At 41.5% G+C, this 20,994-nt stretch overlaps 1 protein-coding gene across 1 annotated transcript in view; it reads right to left on the bottom strand.

Moving 5' to 3' along the window:
• Glg1 (golgi glycoprotein 1) overlaps window positions 1-20,994 on the bottom strand; it is a 94,465-nt gene that overhangs the window by 16,504 nt on the left and 56,967 nt on the right. Inside the window, exons 8-17 of the mRNA XM_038312932.1 lie at window positions 20,566-20,780; window positions 15,117-15,238; window positions 13,016-13,117; window positions 10,942-11,095; window positions 8,565-8,702; window positions 6,226-6,312; window positions 5,281-5,343; window positions 3,795-3,908; window positions 2,468-2,556; window positions 704-821 (exon numbers count right to left, since the gene is read on the bottom strand). Coding sequence (XP_038168860.1) covers window positions 704-821; window positions 2,468-2,556; window positions 3,795-3,908; window positions 5,281-5,343; window positions 6,226-6,312; window positions 8,565-8,702; window positions 10,942-11,095; window positions 13,016-13,117; window positions 15,117-15,238; window positions 20,566-20,780 — 1,202 coding nt within the window. The remainder of the gene's footprint in view (window positions 1-703; window positions 822-2,467; window positions 2,557-3,794; window positions 3,909-5,280; window positions 5,344-6,225; window positions 6,313-8,564; window positions 8,703-10,941; window positions 11,096-13,015; window positions 13,118-15,116; window positions 15,239-20,565; window positions 20,781-20,994) is intronic.

Below are 20,994 nucleotides of genomic sequence, written 5' to 3'. Positions count from 1 at the left end.
CAATAGGCATGAGATACTGCTGAGAACTAATCTCAGGTCCTCTGGAAGAGTAGCAAGTGCTCTTAACCACTAAACTGTCTCTCTAGCCCCCTGAAGATGGGATGTTTACAGACTTATTTGTTGACTGGACACTGTCTAGGAATGACCTCTATAGGTGGCAGCAGTGTGGAGAAGGCACTAAATGTCGTATGCTCCCCCTCCCCTCCTCAAATGTCTCAGATGGGCCTTGTGGGGAGTAACCATAGCCCCCAAGCTGACAGACCTAAATTTAAGGGAAGGAGTTTTATTTCAAGGTAAGGGAAATTTCTCTTTCCCCCCTTTCTCGAAGGAGCTGAAAAGTGAAGTAGGTAGTTCAGCTGTCTCAGGCAGCCGTCCTGCGGCCAGAGGATGAGATTGATGCCAAGGACAGACGAGTGGACAGTTAAGATCTTCTGTCCCTGAGGACAGTACTGATCCAATGACTATAAGTGCTTTGAATATATCCCAGTTTGGCTTCTAGCGGTATGTGGCAAAAAAAAAAAAAAAAAAAAAAAAAAAATTCTACCATTTAAAACCAAACTCAAACAGTGAAGCAGCAGCTAATGTCATAGAGAAAGGTTTAACTGTAACTACATCCCCTGCTTCACAGTGGCAGCGGGAGCCATCTCCCTGCCCCTGTCCCTCTGCAGCTAAGCACTGGTCCTGCTGTCTCTGGAAGCATTACCATCTCCAGCTCCTCCACACGGAGTTGCTTGCGGCACTTCAGTGATACCCGGTGCTCCTTGACTTCCTGCAGAGTGTCGTTGCGCACAGTGGTGCTCAGGCAGATCACTACATCAACCCTGCCGTGGAAGGAGAAGGCATAAGACTGTGCGGAGTGGGGCAAATGCCAGGGCACTGGGCTGGAACGAGGCAGGGGGCACATTACATACCCAGAATTAATTCATATATGTATATTTATATTTGCACACTATGCTTTTTAATGTCTTTCTTGTAATCCTCACTGCTATTTTCAATAATTCAACTGTCCCTCTTATTAGCCATGTTTTGAAAAGACCAGGTTAATATGCCATTGATGGAGGACTCTCATTGGTTAATAAAGAAACTGCCTTGGCTTTTTGATAGGGCAGGATTTAGATAGGTGGAGTAGACAGAACAGAATGCTGGGAAGAAGGGAAGTTAGGCAATTGCCATGCCTCTCCTCTCTGAGACAGACGCCATGGAGCCAGCCACCAGATCACACATGCTGAATCTTTCCCGGTAAGCCATCACCTTGCGGTGCTACACACATTACTAAATATGGGTTAAAGGAAGATGTGAGAATTAGCTAATAAGAGGCTGAAACTAATGGGCCAGGCAGTGTTTAAAAGAATACAGTTTGTGTGTTGTTATTTCGGGGCATAAGTTAGCCAGGCGAAAAGCAGGCCTGCTCGCCTCATCACTACATGCCATAATATGGCATATCTAGATGTCAAATAAACACTAAGAATCACCTCATTTAATTGAAAAGGTAAAAGTTCTGAATTGAAAGGGAAAAAAGGTATGCCAAGACTGGCAGAACTACAGACTAGAAGATATTGTATCTATACTCATATGACTTTTAATATAGTATATTGTTTCAATTTTTTCTTAAAACAAAAAGGAAAAAAAAAAAAACCAACCAGGGTCTCACAACGTACTCCAGAATGGCCTGGACCTCACAGTCTTCCTGTTCAGTCTCCTGAGTTCTGAGATAAAGATGTGTGGCCACCCCAAATACCCATATAAATAATTACCATTAATTTCCTACTGTGTCTAATTTATGAATCAAGCTCTATCATGGGAAAAGGTTACACAGGGCTCGATACCATTTGCAGTCTCAAGCACTTGCTGTGGCTTGTTTATTAGAAACAATATGATCACAGAAAGAACAATGCTGTTATTGTTCACATTCTGTGAAACATTCCCTAAAGGTACAGAAAAAAATAGTCTAAAATGGGGATCTGGTCTCTGTTCATGGAAGGCAAAATGTGTTCTAGTAACGACACCCCCACCACCAAGAACAACTTGTAAGATTTGGGCAGCTGTGCTGTCAAAACCTCACTGAGGCCTAATTCCCCAGGGAGTGGACTTATTTCCAAAAGCTCTACTTCAGTGAGGCTGTGTGGCTTCTCTGCAGAGACACCACACAGGGAGGTGCTGGGAAGAAGGCAACTCAGCAACTTTCTCTTCTCAGGACATCTACACCTGATTCAGAGAGGCAGTCTAAACTGAGGCTGAAAAAAAAAATCAAGAATATTGCCATACTGCAGGGGCTTTACTTTTGAGACTATCCATGACAAATGTGGCTGAGAGGGAGCTGTGGCCATAGTCTGTGCAGACAGTGTCAGGGTTTGGCTATCTCTGGACCACTACCGCCAGAGAGCGGGAAGTGGCCTCATACTCTACACACTCATTCGGAGGCTGACGGAGACTTCAGGAGGCAGGACAGATCAACTAAGACACGTACTTCTTTTTTATGTTGGGACAAAGTTTTAACACATCCTCCTTGCAGGCCATTTTGAACTTGTAAGAGAATCGAAAATCCTTCATCTGTACCTAAAAGATGAGAAAGAAAATCAGCTCTGTGGCAAACCATGGGTAACAGCAATGGCTAATATTAGCATAAAACTTCCCGAAGTCTGGTCTAGGCTGAGGATGAAACAGTTCATGGAGCTTCACTAGCATGCCCGAAGCTCTGAGACTGATTCCCAGCTTCACATCAAAACCCGGTACGATGGTACACGCCTATAACACCACAGCACAGGAAAATTAGAGGGTCAAGGTCATCCTTGGCTATACAGCAAGGTTGAGGCTAGACTGCTCATGAAGGAGAATTTTTCAGTCTGCTGAGATCTCATGACTCCCTCTTTACCGCACACCGGTAGTCCTGTCCTTCAAATCACACATCTGGGTTTACTATGCCAAAAGTGTTTCTCTGGCAGATCTTCACCGTTTCCACAGGCATTTCCTTCGGGGTTCTATGTGTAGTCCTATTCCTCAGTATTTCCTCTTGCAGTCCTTTCAACCCCCAACTCCTGCCCTGGTTTTGTTTCTCTTCCTGAACCAGCCCAGACTGTGTAGCCATGACATACACTATACTTGTTCTGGCATCTTTCTTTTACTAGAGTCTAGATTCTAACATGGCAAGAAAATGCAATAATGCGGGCTACACGCTCTGAGCAGTCAATAGCTTCAGTTGACTGACTAATTATCCTTCCTGCACAAAGTGCTTGCTATACCGAACTTCCTTAGATATCTTCCTGTTATTACAAAGATTATGGTAGAGCCACATTATTCAAATAGTAGGTACATCTGAGTTATATGATTTAAAAAGAAAAAAGGGAGGATATGCAGTGTAGGGATTTAGTTCAGTAGAAAACTGCTTGTAAGGTTAGCCCCTGGTTCAACCTCCAACACACAATGGGGGAAAGAGATAAAGAGAAGAACACAGTAGAGCAGAAGAGAGGTCCATCCAGACTACTGCACAGAACGACACACTTCAGTGATGTGAGCAGATGATGTGATGTGAGTGATGAGACCAGAGCAGGAGTTGCTTGCTCTGGTCTCTACCCCTCTACAGTGAACGTTCTCTAGGACTACGCCTCGTCTGTCACTGAATGCTAAGGAGCTGAGAAAAGTGCCTGGCCACAGTTGAAAAAAGTCACACTTACTGAGAGAAGTTCTAAATAGGGCACATAACTGGAAATAATAAGAAGAGCACAACTTCTTGGTTGTTACAAAGCAGGAAGATATTCAGTAATCACCCCAGTAGCCAAGACAGGAAAGCGACTGACCAGCTGGAAATGAGTGACTCCAATGGCACACTTCTCGTTCATGTCCTTCTGGTGTTTGTTCTGTATCAGACACTCCATCAAGTCCCCAGAATCGATCTGGTTGTCTGCCACATCCTGGGAAAGACAGTACACATTCACGTTATATTTGTAATAATAACAACATCATCTATCATGCCATCCATGAAAAATGTGAATAAGAATGTGAACAGAAGCCTTCAAAAAAAGAGATACAGCATAAATTCTTCAAATAAACCCGAGAAACCAGGAAAGATAAAAATTCAGCGGCAAATGCACAAAGCAAGAACATCCACTGTAAGGACTATTATTATTTCCTTCTGGGAGGCAGCAGTGGCTTTAGGGATAATACCTAGCTGTCAGAATTTTTAAGAAAAAAGGAGGAGGAAGAGGAGAAGGAGAAGAAAGGTTTAGATTAGGTTTCTCTCTCTCTCTCTCTCTCTCTCTCTCTCTCTCTCTCTCTCTCTTTCTTTCTTTCTTTCTTTCAATGAGTTATTTACTTTTATGTGCTTTGGTGTTTTGCTGACATGCATGTCTATATGAGTGTCAGATCCCTGGAACAGGAATTAGACAGTTGTGAGCTGCCATGAGTGTACTGGGAATTGAATTCGGGTCCTTTGGAAAAGCAGTCATTGCTCCAGCCACACACTCCCCTGTCGTTGTCCCACTCCCCCTTTAAAAACAGGGTTTCTTTGTGCTGTCCTGGAACTCACTCTGTAGACCAGGCTGGCCTCAAACTCAGAGATCCGCCTGTCTCTGCCTCCCAGGTGCTGGGATTAAAGGTGTGCACTACCACCGCCTGGCTTAGCTGTCAGATGCTAAGGGTTACTACATGCACTTCACCCCTACAATTTGGGAAAAAAGGGAGTGAGAAATAAAGTAAAAGAAGTCACTTTGCATTGAGATGTAACGGAGACAGCTACTACCATTGCTAACAATTCCTGAGAAGCAACTTAGCTGTGCCTTGGAGTTTCTCTTTTGTTTTGTTTTTTTTCTTTTTAAGATTTATTTATTTTATGCATATGAGTGTTCTATCTGCATGTACACCTTTATACCAAAAGAGGGCATCAGAACCCACTATAGATGGTGTGAGTCACCATGTGGTTGCTAGGAATTGAATTCAGGACCTCTGAAAGCACAGCCAGTGCTCTTAACCTCTGAGAGATCTCTCAAGCCTCTGTATCTTTTCTTATAAAGCCACCTCATCCACTTTGACTAGCCACACACCTGCTCATGTGCAGAGTGCTACTAATTGCAGGGATCAAGCTCTATAATCATCAAGGTTCCTCAAGCTGTTGCCTCCTCCCTCAATCTATTTACAGTTCCAACTCCCCACCCCCAAATTTGCTAAAGCTGGTTATTATTCGAGAGTAGGGTATGCTGAAGACAGGGTGAACCCCACACCATTGAGGCCCAAAGTCCTATTGAATTTGGTTCTGTTAGTAACCCGTGTTCCCCAGACATCACTTACATGACAAAAGTTCTGAATTATAGGCTCACAGGCTCTCATCAGCAAGGCTTCTATTTGGATATCCTGTAGAAGAAGAAATAGATTAATCACTCTGCTTCACAAAAGCCAAGCTTAGAGGAAGAAGAGGCTATAGAGTGTGTGTGTGTGTGTGTGTGTGTGTGTGTGTGTGTGTGTGTGTGTGTATTTTCCTCCTATCTCTATCTGTCTAACTTGCAGCCCTAGCTAGGATTCACAGAGATCCACCCACTTCTGTCTCCTGAGCTGGCATTATAGGTGGGCACCACTGCACCTGGCAGGCAGATCTTTTTTCAACTTGAACAAATGCAGAGGCAGAGATAAGAAAAGGGGGGTAATGTGCTGGGTGGTGGTGGCGGCGATGCCTTTAATCCCAGGACCTGGGAGGCAGAGGCAGGCGGATCTGAGTTCAAGGATGACCAGGGTTACACAGAGAACCCTGTCTCAGAAAACAAACACAAAAATAAAGGGAAGATGAAATATTTGACAATAATATTAGAGTATGCAAATTCTTTAGAGTTTTTATTATCTCTGTACTTCTGAACAGTACTGTCTACACTTATGAGGCTTCTTAATCTCAAGTTTTATATTTTAGTAGGCTTCAGGATATAACAGAGAGAAACAAACAAACAGTATGAAATGACCTCACTAAAAGAGATTTAGGGATAAGAGACTATCACTGCTTAGACTGCTTTTAAATGGAGTCTGAGACCTGAAGTGCAGTAGCGATCTTTTCTCAAGTGAGAAAAGGTCTAATAAGTGAGAACTGGGAAGAAAAACCCAACACTGTGCAGAACTGTGATAGAGGGGTCAGGATTCAGCACAATGTACTTCTTTATAAAGTAAACAGGGAAGGACTGACAAAAGAGCTAAGTAATAACAGCCAGGCTGGGGCAGTACCTCTCCTCCAGGGAGCTACTTATCACTTACCTCAGACTCTAACTCGGTGAGGTTGCCCACTATGTCTCTGCATTCCACAGCTAGGTCATCAAGATGGTCCTGGAGGCACTCAAGCTCCTGAACATAAGAAGGCAAGCCCTTAGTGTTCAGTCATGGAAGCAAACAAGGGAAGGTGGGACACTGTGTCTGTCTCCTTTGTCCTTGCCTCCCCTTTAAAACCACCTTACTAAATGACAAAAGCTTTATCTGATTAAAACTAAGATGTAACATGTTACTTGATAACAGTGATTGAGAAGGCCAAGTAAGTACACTGAGGACCAAGAAGTAAGTAGCCAGGTATCTTCAAACTGTAAACCTCAGCCTATAAACTTTAGCAGGCTATTCTAAAAAAAATTAGTTTATGTGTAAAGTGTTTTGACTGCATGTATGTCTGTGTGCCACTTGGGGCAGCAGAGGCCCAGAAGGAGTCAGATTCCTTAGAACTGGACTTACACATGGTTTGGAGCTACCACACGAGTGATGGAAGACAATCCAGTGCTCTTACTGATGGGCTATTTCCCAAGACCCTTTAACCACATACTATTATTATCTAAAGGGTGTTTTCTCTGGGCTTTAGACACTGAGCTGATGCTGCCTTGTACAGCCTTACTATTCACTGTGCCTTTCAGCTGCTTAGGACCGTGAGGACAGTTCCAGGTCACTCTCCCAAAGCTACTTCTCAGCAGAGTGCTCTGCTAAGTGCTCAGGCTCAACATACTGACCACTCTTCAGGACTCTGTTAGAATGCAAGAAGACAAGAGAAGGATGGGAGGAATTACAACAGCCAGAATTGGGGAGGGGGAATGACTCAAAGGAAAAATGCACCAAGCTTCTGCAAGTAATACAAATCGGTAACAAGGAAAATCTTATCCATGACTCCATTCCTAGATTTAGTTTCATAGCTGTGGGCTACAATGTAGTTAGGGTTTCTGAAGATTTACCGTATAGAACAGTGTGAAGAATACCTTTTCTGAGATTCTATATCAATACATTTTTGTTGTTGTTCTATTAGACAGAGGTAGCAGAAAGCTAAACAACAGCATTTTCTAGTCATTTTCATTAGTCATCAGAGAAATGCAAACCAAAACAACTCTGATATTCCATCTTAAACCTATAAGAATGGCCAAGATCAAAAATACTGATGACAACTTATGCTGGAGAGGTTGTGGGGAAAAGGGAACACTTCTGCATTGCTGGTGGGAATGCAAGCTGGTACAACCCCTTTGGATGTCAGTGTGGCAATTTCTCAGAAAATTTCTCAACCTTCCTCAAGACCCAGTAATACCACTTTTGGGGATATATCGAAAGGATGCTCAATCATGACACAAGGACATGTGCTCAACTATGTTCATAGCAGCTTTGTTTGTTATAGCCAGAACCTGGAAACAACATAAATGCCCTTTGACCAAAGAATGGATAAGGAAAATGTTCATCTACACAATGGAGTACTACACAGCAGGAAAAAAAGATATCTTGAAATTTGCAGGCAAATGGATGGAGCTAGAAAATATTATTTTGAGTGAGGTAACCTAGACCCAGAAAGACAATTATCACATGTACTCACTCATAAGTGGTTTTTAAACAAACATAAAGAAAACCAGCCCACAAATCACAATCCCAGAGAACCTAGACATCAATGAAGACACTAAGAGAGACACACATGGATCTAATCTACATGGGTAGTAGGAAAAAAAAAACAAGATCTCCTGAGTAAATTGGTAGCATGGGGACCTTGGGAGAGGGTTGAAGGGGAGGGGAGAGACAGGAAGGGGAGCAGAGAAAAATGTAGAGCTCAATAAAAATCAATAATAAAAAGATTTATTTCTTTCTAAAAATTTTTAGATGTCTTTTAGTTTAAATACGTAAGTGTTTTTTTCTGAATGTATGTGTAACATGTGCATGCTAGGGCCTGAAGGTCAAAGAAGGCACAGGATCCCCAGAACCGGAGTTACAGACGGCTGTGAGCCACCATAGATGTCCTAGGAATCGAACACGGGTCCTCTGCAAGAGGAACCAACGCTCTTAACCTCTGAGCCATCTCCCCAGTTACCTTGGCTCTAAACATTACACAAAGAAGGAAAATAATCATCTCTAATAAAGAAATAATAAAGAAATCATAACATTAAAACATGAAAAATATAACTATTCTTACATAAAAGCAAAAAAGAAAAGCAAACAAACAGAAACCTCTGGTGGGTTTCTTCTAGAAAGAACACTGAAAATATAACAAATCACACCAGCAAACAATGAACTGTACCTCAGGGGAATTCTCACAAATATGAGTCACTACATTCTGATTATAGGAAGCAAATGGAAGCTCCATCACCAACCTGCCCGGTCTCTGTTTTCTCGCTACACCATTTCCCAAGGTCTATCAGGCACTTATCCTGGAGGGCAGGATCCAGCTTAACATCCATGGCACGCTGGTGTAGGATCCTTTGCACTTCAGCTCGGCATTCTCGTGAAAGCTAAATTGAAAAGAATGAGCAAAAGACTTTAAAGCTAGAAAAATAAACACATCAGGTTCCTAGACAGAACAAATCTGTTATCACCAAACTAGTAATTAGTACTGTCGTTTACTTCCCAAACTTTAAACCAAATTTTATTTTCTAGAATAAGAATTAAATTCTTTAGGGAGCTACTGAATTTCTCCAAGCGGTTACACAGGCAGCATTTTCCACTAAACTACACCTATGGTGTCCTTCTCTGGCAGTGGGTGAACTAGATCTGTTCAAAGTAGGGTTTTGTTTAGCAACATAACATTGCTACTCCATGAGTACAAGATATTAGATCTGATTCAGGCAAGATCTACACATACATGCTGCATGCAGGCAACGACAGAACATCAATTACATAGCCAGGGGTGTATATTATAGACAGATTATATAGACTGAGCAGAGAGTGAACAGGTAGATACCAATACTTTTGGATGTCCATAAAAAAACACACACCTGAGGCAGGTATAATTTCTTAGGGGGCATGGGGATTCATTTTATCTTCTAAAAAAAAATTACATCTATTTACTTATTTGTGCCTGTGCATATAGTAATCGTGCAAGTGCCACGGCATATGTGTGATCGGAAGATAACTTACAAGAGTCAGTTCTTGGTTTCCATTACGTGGGTTATAAACTCAGGGGAAAAGGCTCGGCAACAAGCACATTTCCCCACTGAATCAGGCCCAAAGAACTCCCTTTCAGAGTCACAGAATATTGACAACATTTGTACAGTACTGTGAATGTACCCAGTACTAATGATTTTTTTCTTTCTTTAAAGGGCTAATTTTATGTTCTGTGAATTTCAGTTCAATTCTGTAAGAAGTATTTTTAAAAGCTCATGCAAAGAGTATGTTGAGATGGTTCAGTGGGAAAAGGCAGCTGTGCTGGGCCTGATGATCCCTGGGACTCAAATGGTAGAAGAAGAAAGAAACTTCTGCCAGTTGTTTAATGGTGTCTACAAGCATGCCATGAAAAGTGTCTGAGTGTGTGTGAACACACACAAAAAAATGTAATTAAGAAAACCTGAAAAGTTAGCATAAGGAATTCTACTCCTTTAAAGAGAGAGAAAGAGAGAGAGAGAGAGGGAGGGAGGGAGGGAGGGAGAGAGAGGGAGGGAGGGAGGGAGGGGAGAGAGAGAGAGAGAGAGAGAGAGAGAGAGAGAGAGAGAGAGAGAGCAAGCGAGAGCGAGAGCGAGAGCAAGATGTATTTATTTGGTATATATACAGCGTTCTGCCTGTATGTGACCCTGCAGGCCAGAAGAGGGCACCAGATCTCAATCCATGTAGGTGTGAGCCACCATGTGGTTGAAGGGAACTGAAGGCAGGACCTCTGGAAGAAGCTGTCAGTGCTCTTGGCCTCTGAGCCATCTCTCCAGATCCATATTCTTTCTTTATTTACAAGAGAAAGAACCTCCTGCTGTTGTGACTAACCAAATACCAGGATATGGAAAAATCTGTGAACAATGAGAAATACTATGTTTTCTGATACAAAAGAATAAAAACAAGAATAAAAAACTAGGCCAGACTTTTAGCAATTGAAGTATGACAGTTTCTAATTGTATCTCCTGGTTTTGAATCCTAGACAGTCTAGGCTCAGAAGTACTTTACCTATCTGTACTCAGATATGTAAAGTTCTAACACGGCTACAATCTGTAGCATATGCAGACATGATATTCAATAGGGTCTCAGAATGACAGCAAGCAGCAAGCCTGTGTGGAACTGGAAGAGAGCTAAGTTCACACAGACATTTCACCAAGGGTGGCGACTGGGGCAGGGAAATGCCAAGAAGCTGGTATTGAAGCTTCTGCTCCAACTTCTGCGTTGTCAGAAAGATCTCATTAATATAAAGCACTTGTGTTTGGCTGCCAAAGGCAGAAGCCTAAAGAGCCACTTGTATCCTGGCTAAAAGCTTCTAATGGAACTTTAAAGCTAAATAAAGTTAGAACAGCTGAATTTAATTGTCCATTGGTGATTTGTAATTCGGAAATTTAGAGAGAAAACCGGGAAATGTAACAAAAAACAAAGCCAACACACAGGAAAGGAGCTGGTGGACAACTGTAGCAGCAGGGACGCTCACTGAATGATTATGTTTCTAGTACAGCACCCTCCCACCCCACCACACACACCAGAAAGGCTTCCTTGTGACGACAGAAACAGAACAACAGGTAGGAAATAAATGGTATTGGGAAGAAACCAGAGGTGATAGCATACCCTCCTTCCTTGTTCTTCTGTGCGGTAGGCGTGTCTGTATAAGCAAGAGAACACAGCTCCAGGAGGCATAAATTCACTGGTCTCATTCCAACCATGGGTATGGCAAAGGCGAGAAGCATCTCCCTGGCATTTCCGGTATAAAACAGGGTCCAACCTATAAGGTTAAGAGTGGAAGAAGAAGCACTACTTTGTATGTTTTCCTTCTCATGCATGCTGTTTTTTTAGTTTGACTTCCCCCCACCCCTTTCAGACAAGATCTCTTATAACTCAGGCTGGCTTTGAAGCTGCTGTGTAGCTGAGGATGAACTCTTTTTCAAGACAGGGTTTCTCTATGTAACAGTCCTGGCTGTCCTGGAACTTGCTCTGTAGACCAGGCTGGCTTCGAGCTCACAGAGATCTTGCCTCCACTTCCTAAACTGAGATTACAGGCATGAGATTACACCCCACTCTGAATGCCACTCACAAAGACACATTAGTCAATTTAGAAAAATTTGTTAACCTTCATATAGAAGACGTCTAGTCTCCCTCAAAAATGTCATTGTGGCTCTGTAAGGTACCTACTTTTTCTATAAGACTCAGCAGCTTAGGCAGCACAGTAAAACTAGGTTTGTTAGCCTAGGCGATCTTTCATTAAGTACTTTCTCCTACAATGGATGCGGTGCAACCCTATCTGATGTATTAGCTTCAAAAAAGATCGGGAAATAACAGGAAAAACAGTCAACACTCAACAACAAAAATGTTCTCTTCATCTTCTTATGGGAGATGAAGTAGTGGTTTCTTTAATTTGTCTGAAAATTGTCTGAAAACAGGGTCTTGCTATGCAGTCAAAGGCAGTCTTGAACTTGCAATATTTCTGCTTCAGTCTCCACTATACACATATGCACTCATGTGTCATAATGGCTGGCCTTCCCGACTAATCTATAAAAATACATCAAATCTCAAGTAACCCTTTTCCATTGACACATGTGAACAAAACATAAATTAATCATCAAGACAGTAAAGACCACAGTACAGTGATTCAAGTAAGTTAAACAGGAAGCTGCTGAGTGTGGGAGACAGATGCAGCAAAGAACCCAGAGTCAGCAGAACTGAAGAAGGAAAAGAAAGAGTAGAAAGAACAGCAGAACACAACCAAAAAACTACAGTGATTCTATTTGTATGTAGAGAACACTACCCTAGTTCATTCTTTCTTTTATTCTGCTAATAGGATGAGAGAGGGATTAGAAAATCAAACTGTCATTTATGCGCTACTATCTTTTTAGAGTCAAAGCTGAAGATGATGCTCTTGCTGTTTGCAAAGGTACCTGGACTCACTCTCAATAGATGTTTGGAGTATCAGGAATGGTTGGAGTCCAGCTTCCAAAGCAGTAGTGAATAGGAATGTTTAGCACCCTACAGACTGGCAGGGGTTGACTCTGCTTTTAGATACTGCTCTAGAATAGGTTTTCTGGGGCTGGAGAGATGGCTCAGTGGTTAAGAGCACTGGCTGCTCTTCTAGAGGTCCTGAGTTCAATTCCCAGCAACCACATGGAGGCTCACAATCACCTGTAATGCTATCTGGTGCCCTCATCTGGCGTGAAGGTGACCATGCAGGCAAAACACTTACATATAATATAAATCTTAAAAAAAAAAAGAATAGGTTTTTTTGGGGGGGTTGGAGATAGCTAGCGAGCCTAGAATTTGAAAATTTTGTTAATTTGTTATTGATTACCATAAAAGGGGGGTATGGGAACACAGTTTAGTAGGAGTGTATACTCTAAGAATGAAGCCCTGGGTTTAAAAACACATATGGGCTGGTGAGAAGGTTCCATGGTTAAAGCACTTTATGGTGCAAGTCTGGTGACCGCAGTTTGATCCTCAGAGCTCTGTAAGAGTGGAGGGAAAGAACTGACTCCATCAAGCTGTCCTCGGACTCTCACATGCCCACTGCGGCAAACAAACTCACACACACAATGCAGAGGTACACTCTAGTCAACTATTAAATTCTTTTCCATATGCACACCTATCCATTTGATACTGACCACACAAAGAGACAGAATAAGGCAGTGCCTTCTACCGGTTTTAACATACTCACTTCCAATCCCGAGAGATAAAATACTGCAGCTCTAAGAGACGGTGTTCACAATCTTCCACCATTTTCTCTGTGTATAAATGTTCCATCAGACACGAAAGAATCCTGGTTATAACAGAGGTGAAATTGCAATGAAAGAAACATTCTGGTGACAGGCTCCAAAACTCTTATTTCAATACAGTATTTCTCTAGGGTGACATGATTTATTTTTCTGAGAATCACAAAAATTAATTGAACTTGACAGTAATTATTTCTTCTACCAATTTCTTTAAGTCATTTTGGACTTCAAGTTATGCATGCTTAAGTCTGTGTAACAGCTTTGTTTTTAATCATTTACTATGAAAATTTTCCAATAAATACAAGAGTAGAAAACAGTGTACTGATCAAGTTCCCTCCTTATAGCTTTTGTGAACCTATAGCCAAATTTGTTTAAACTCAGTATCTCTTGCTGATAATGGAAGTAATTCTCAGTAAATACTTTATCCTATTTCTCTAAAATTTGGTATTATTACCAAATCCAAGCAATAACAAAAAGGTAAATCTATTTATTTTCATATAAAATAAAATACTATTGTCTCCCCTCAAATCTTTTCAACCATCTTATGTCTTAAATGTTTGTTCAAATCAAGACCCAGCAAAGAGCTACACATTGTACTTAAAGTGTCAGAGATGAAGAGATATGTCAGTGTTTAAGAGCACTGATTACTCTCCAACAGGACTCAGCCCAATTCCCAGCACCCCATAACTGCTCTGATTCCAGGCAATCTGACATCCTCTTCTTGCCACTTTGTGTTGTTACCAGGCAAGCAAGCAGTGCAGAAACATGTATGCTGTTGGAAAACACCATACAAATAAAATGCATTTCCTTCTTTCCCTTTGTCCCTTTTCTAGTTGACATAGTTATTACTCTATAAACATTCTCAGTCTAAGTATCTAAGCATCTACCTCCTTCACCAACATAAAAGCTTTAAGGAAAAATGCCATTCTAATTCTCCCCTGCAGTGTGAGCAGCAGCAGCTTCCACATAAACGAATGATGGAAAAGCTGGACGGCACTGACTTTTTGTTGTCAGGCACTGCCAGATGCAAGCTATGAAGAGTATGTAAGCCGGCAGTGGTAGCACATATCTTTTAAGCCCAGCGCTCCGGAGGCAGAGATAGGCAGGCAATCTCCGAGGTGGAGGCTAGCCTGGTCTACAAAGTGAGTTCCGGGATAGCCAATACTACACAGAGAAACTCTGTCTAAAAAAACTAAAAAAAAAACAAAAACAAACCCCAACAAACAAAAAAGTTACACAGAACAGAAAACCTGTTCTTACTTGCAATCTAGTTTTAGGAACTGTTTTCACATCATATGGAATAAAACAAATGAACATCAAATATTTCATATTAACTCAAGCATTTACTTAGCTTTCTGATATCTTGGATAAAAAAATGCCACTACTCAGTTTGCCTATGTCCACAGCTTTGAAATATCACATCTTGTCTTCAGTCTCAATTATGGTGAACCTGCTTCCTGGAGATTTAAGTTGCCAAATTAGGAAAGGATGAAAGGACAGAGGAGCAGTGTACAAGGTCACACTACATTGAGTGCCTTTGCATTATAAAAAGTTACTCAGTTGTTGGGGCAGCTGGTCCAATCCCTGCGTTCAGGGGCGTGGCTGCCCCAGGGGAGAGAGGTACCTTTGAAGAAGAACCGGTGGGGGACAGACGTCCTGTCCTCGTGTCGTCGTCCCCCCCCCCTCCCTTCGCTGGAGCCTTGGCTTTGTAAGTGTCCCTCTTTCTCCTTTTATTAAAACTGATTTATTCTAAAAGGACTATTTTTGGTTATTTCAAATCTCCCACATCACTCAGTGACTAAGGGAGGTTCATGTACAGCACACTGTCAACAAGTATCATCACAGTTTGTCCCTTCATCATGGATGAGGCATATCAAAAGTCTCATTTTCAATATTAGTTTTAACAAAAGTTTGGTATGTGTCACTGTTCAACAAAATTTCAGTCAAGATGTTAAAGCTACTCAGAAGTCATTTGAGGGAGTGTTCTCTGTGCTGCCAACTCAAATACAGTATGGACAGTGCTACAAGCAAAGCAAGAGAACCTACATTGGGTCTCCAGATCGGATGTGTTTGCAGGCTGTCTGTATTACAGATTCACAGGCTTCATTCAAAGCTCGATCAATGCGGTAATCTGCACCAGGGTCAGTCTCCTGAATCAGTGTCTGAAGCTGGGTTGGGGGAAAAAAGGTAATTAAGGCACAGAGAAGAGCAATGTCACATCATCAGATGCTCGGTCCAGCACATCACAACATAATCTAAACAATGTTCTACAAATGTTACTGGCCAAGCTGAAAAACTCCTAAGGAACACTTGCCAATTCTCTCCACTTGCTCCAGGTTTTCTGTTGAAGTCACTGTGGCACTTGCATATTCACCTGGTTGGACCCTTCACTGGGCATCCGCAAACAAGTCTTTACAATATGCTATGCAGGCTCCCTCCTGACTAATCAGATTTCTCAACCTGCTGCTTAGATGGAAGCCAGAGTTGAAAAGAACAAAGACAGCTCTATTTAGAGATGAATCTGATTCTAACATGGCTATAAATTTTGCTGTAGCAACATTGGTACACAACAAGTATACAGAATTTTATTAAGGCAGATGTGAGAGATTTCAATTAACTCACAGCTGGAATTAGAAAAAACAAGAATGTGCTGGGTGGTGATGGTGCACATCTTTGATCCCAGCACAAGAAGCAGGATGATCTCTGAGTTAGAGGCCAACTACAATCTACAGAGTGAGTTCCAGGACAGCCAGGGATACAGAAAATCCCTGTCTATAAAAACAGACATGCAACAAACAAACAAACAAAACAAAACAAAGAAAACAAGAATGGTTACAATTTCTTTCTTTTCCAACAATATTTATACCTTAAGGATCATAAATGTTTGTTGTAAAGCACCGGAAATTGAGAATACATTCCTTCTCATCTACTTTTGCTTGACTCATCCTTTATTGTGGAATAAAGGCAGGAAAACAGGCACCTCAGAGTGGAGCACTGAAGAAACTGGATCAGAAGACCCAAGCTCAATTAATGGTTCTGTTCTGTGTAACAACATCTTTGAGAACTAGACAAGTTCATCTGACTCTACATTCTCCCATTATCTCTTTCTACTTTTTTTTCCTGTACTTTTATTTTATGAATGAGTGTTTTGCCTAAATGTATGTCTGAGCAACCCATGCAACACAGCACCTATGAAGGCCAGAAGAGGGTGTCAGATCCCCTGGGTCTAAAGTTACAAATGTTTCAAGGCATTGATGGAGGAGTGTCTATGTGTTACTTTCATTGGTTAATAAAGAAACTGCCTTGGCCCTTTTATAGAACAGAAAATTAGGTAGGCAGAGTAGACAGAACAGAATTCTGGGAGAGAGAAGGCAGATGCTTCAGGCAGTCACCATAGTCAGTTGCCATGCTTCTCCTCTCCAAGACAGATGCAGGTTAAGATCTCTCCTGGTAAGCGACCACCTTGTGGTGCTACACAGATTACTAAATATGGGTTAAAGGAAGATGTGAGAATTAACCAATAAGAGGCTGAAACTAATGGGCCAGGCAGTGTTTAAAAGAATACAGTTTCCGTGTAAATTATTTCGGGTGTAAAGCTAGCCGGGTGGCGGGACACAGCCCCGCCGCTTCTTCTACAAGGCATAATGTGGATGCTTTTAATCCCAGAGACATCTCTCCATCCCCACAAATTTTAGCACCCCCCCCCCCACCTGGGAGGGGACAGGTTTCCCTATATAGTTCTGGTTGTCCTAGAACTTGCTCTGTAGACCAGGCTGGCTTCAAACTTAAAAGATCTGCCTGCCTCTGCTTCTTGAGTGCTGGGACTAAAGGTGTGCACAGCCACAGCCTGGCCAAATTTTAGTTCTTTTAACTGCAGATTTTTTTTTGAGACAGAATTCCTCTGTGTAATCCTGACCGTCTTATAATTTGCTCTTTAGACCAGGCTGGCCTCGAACTCAGAGATCTCCTGAGTGATGCAATTAAATGTGTGTGCCACCACTCAGGCTTAACTGCAGATTTTAAGAAATAGCCAAGTGTGGTGGTGCACATCTTTAACCAGAGTACTTAGGATGCTGAGACCTCTGTTGAGTTCAAGACCAGCCTGGTTTAGAATTCTAGGCCATCCAGGGATACACATTGAGATCCCAAAACAAACAAACAGTACATAGGCAAACAAAAATTAATACTACATGAAAAAAAGACAAGGTGAATTGGAAAGCATTTTATAGATGGAAGATGGATGGATGACATATGGAGTTGTGGAGTTGAAATCTTAAATGTGAGAAAGAAAAACCGAAAATTACGACCCTTACTCGTTTAAGTTCTCCCCCCTCCCCCCCCCACACCACACACACCTTAAGAACTGGATAGTTTGGGGCTGGAGATTCTGAGTTCAATTCTCAGCAACCACATGGTGGCTCACTATCATATAAAGTGGGATTTGATGCCCTCTTCCGACATAAAGGCATATGTGCAGATAGAACACTCATATTCATAAAGTAAATAAATGAGGAAGAAGAGGAAGAGGAAGAGGAAGGAGGAGGAGGAAGAGGAAGAGGGAGGAGGAGGGACATTTTATGGCTGGGCCATGGTGGAGCATGCCTTTAATCCCAGCACTAGGAAGGCAGAGGTAGGCATATGTCTGAGTTCAAGGCCTGCCTGGTCTATAGAGAAAACCCTGTCTCGAAAAAAAACCAAACCTCCCTGAAAAAATAAAATAAAATAAAATTTTAAAAGAGGCAAAGAAAAAAAGAATACAAACTGACAAACTGAGTTTGATGCAGTGATGAACGCCTTTAAACTCAGGTCTTGGGAGGCAGAGTCAGGCAGATTTCTTGGAGTTCAAGACTATCCTGTTACATAGCAAGTTCTAGGACATCCAGGACTACATAAAGAGACCCTGCCTTAAAAAAAGCAAAGCAAAACCAAAACGATATAAACTGATTGCGTATATATTCCAGGCCCTGGAATTAAAGAAAAGCTTCGGAGAGACTTTGCCTGGAGAATACTGTGCAGTTATCCCTGGTGTGAGAAAGCATGGGTTAAACCCCATTAGTCATAGCCCAAGACAACAGTTGGTGACTGTGGGAAATTTGAGGAGCATATACTCATTAAGATAATAATTATCCATATGCCTTACAGCTCAGTACTTGCTGATGACTGTTAACAGATCACTAAATTAATTCAAATCCCCTGTGTTAAGAAAGAAAACTTTCAAAATGAAAAGAAATCCACAAGAATTGCTTTAAAGCATTCATCATTTTAAGGATGAAGGAAGACTCTCTTTCTTTGAAGAAATGCCTTTTGTTTTTGTGATTAAAAACAAACCAAAAACAAAAACAACAACCATACAATAAAAATAAAATGTTTCTTTCCTAAGCAGTCTTAATGTAATCAAAACCACACAGTTCACTATTTGTGGCTACCCTCTGGGGTTTGGAAAACACCTTTTCTGGGAAGAAAGGGTGAAGTGGGTGGCACTTACTTACCTTTGAATCTGAGTCACTAGTTCTTTCAACAAGCTAACTTTCAGGGAGTGAACAGGTGCCTTAAAATAAAGTTGAGTCCAGTCTATTTTCCTTTCCTGAACACTTTACAGCAGCTGTAGGCTGAGTAGAGATAATTTTCCCCCACCCTCCCTCCAGAGCCTTTCTAGATGGAATTAAGGATGCAAAGCAAACCCAGCAGAGGCTGTCTCCTGAGTCATCCTGGACTGTAGCCAGGCATACTCATTGGCATGGAGAGCACCTAGGGCAACAGCCATCAAGGAGGACTGCAGAGGAACTGATCTTCAACAACTCAATCCACAGTAGGTTCCAGAAGCCTCCTCCTAGCTGACTTAGCTATTTTAGAGAAGAGTCTACAGCTGTCTTTTCATCCCACCATAAGATACATTATGTAACTGCACAATACTATCTACTCTGAGTCACGGTTAACAGAAGCTAAGGTAAAATTTTACTCCAATATCCACTTATATAAGCTTGTGTTTCAGACTATCAAATTTTGTTACAGACTGAAACTTTGATTTTTACATGATTGGTTAGAAAATAAAACTCAAGTAATACTTAGTTTTTAATAACAATACCAAAAGCAAAGTATAAAATAAGATATGGTTTTCTTTGTTTTAAACAATTTATTTATTTTGATATTATGTGCACTGGTGTTCTGCCTGCATGAGGGTGTCGGATCTTGGAGCAACAGTTGTGAGCTGTCATGTGGGTTCAGTGGAAGAACAGCCAGTGCTCATAACTGCTGAGCCATCTTTCCAGCTCCAAATAGTGGTTTTCTAAAGTGACACTTTAGTTATAAAACTAAAGTATCTTTCATGCTTCCTAAAGGGAAAGTCACTGTAGAGGGTGCTACTGTTGTATTTGGTATTCTAAATTGCACAAGGGATCTATTATTCAAAAAAAGTAACAAATGTAGACAAAGGTAATGAGACAAAGGCACTATAGAGTATTTTACTGACTCTATTCTCATCTTCAGTTATTGGATTGCTTGCTTATGAACACTGAATTAAGAGTTACTTTATCTTCTCCCAACCACCCTTACATCCTTTCCTGCAAAGTCTGGAGCTAGTGAAATAAAGACCCTTCTACTCATAGTTGCCTTCGTTTAATTAATAAAGACAGTGTAATTCTGGAAACGTTTCAGGTTTGCAGCATATGAGCAAAAAAGGAACAAAAGAAACTGCCAGAAATTTTCCATTCATGTCAACTCTCAATTTCAACTCAATCAATCTTGTTAAGACAGGCAAGTTCTCTTCTGCTAACAGCCTTCCTTGATTTTGCAGAAACTGATTTGCCTTTATTCTTTCTGTGTTTAGTAATCCAATTTGGCACATTCTTTAGAAACAGGAAAAAAAAAAAAGCAACTCAAGAGCTGTTTTTATTGATTATAATTCAAGCTTTGAAGTGCAGCAACTTCTACATCCTTAATAAAACCTGCCCATAGAAACAATATTTTTGTCTGTCATTAGTACCTGGTATTCATTGTGATGTCAGCAGTAAATCCAGAGAAACTGCCTGTCAGGTTCCTTGGCTGATAAAATGTGACAGCTGTTCTGGCTAGTTTACGTCAACCTGACACAAGCCAGAGTCATTTGAGAGGAGGGAGCCTCCATAAGACCCAGCTGTATGCAAGCCTATAGGGCATTTTCTTAATTGATGATTGATGTGAGAGGGCCCAGGTGATTGTGGGTGGTGTCACCTCTAGTAAGGTGGTCCTGGGTTCTATAATAAAGTCAGCTGAGCAAGCCACAAGGGACAAGTAAATAAGCAGCAGTCCTCTATGGCCTCTACATTAGTTGCTGCCTCCAGATTCCTGCTTGAGTTCCTGCCTTGACGTTGTTCAATGATTAACTACAATATGGAAGAGTAAGTATTTAAAATAAACCCCTTTCTCCCAGGTTGGATTGGTTATGGTGTTCCATCACAGCAATAGTAATCCTAAGTAGGACAACAACCAAGGTGGCAGCAGAAGTATTTTTCCTTACCGCCTGCTGGCAGTTCACTCCAAGGCTCCCCTTTTCACCCCTCGCTACTTTCATCAGACAGTGGAGGGTTCGCCCTTTCCGATGGAGTCCAGAACAGTGGTGTTCAATCTCCCCTCGGCAGCTCAGGATGATCTCAGGACTCAGAGAGAAATCTTCCATCAGCATGCGTCGATAATCTAACATCTCCCCTTGGCACTCACTGCTCACCTGTCGCCCTGTTAGGGGTAAGACATACAGCTATGAAAAGTGAGCTTGAGGACCAGTAATCTCTACACTTAATGCACACTTAAAACAATAAGCCATTTCCTTTCTGGATTAAATTTATATCTACTACATTAAAATGTTTAAAACTTGGCAAAAGTTTCAGCAGCATAAAGCAAACAAAGTCTCTAGAGACCCAGGTTTACCCTGCAGGGTTGTACATTACAG

This window comes from Arvicola amphibius, chromosome 15 (genome assembly GCF_903992535.2).
Source record: "Arvicola amphibius chromosome 15, mArvAmp1.2, whole genome shotgun sequence".
In the NCBI taxonomy this organism is placed as follows: Eukaryota; Metazoa; Chordata; class Mammalia; order Rodentia; family Cricetidae; genus Arvicola; species Arvicola amphibius.
Note: the sequence above shows the minus strand (reverse complement) of the source record. Positions and strands in the feature narration are given on the sequence as shown.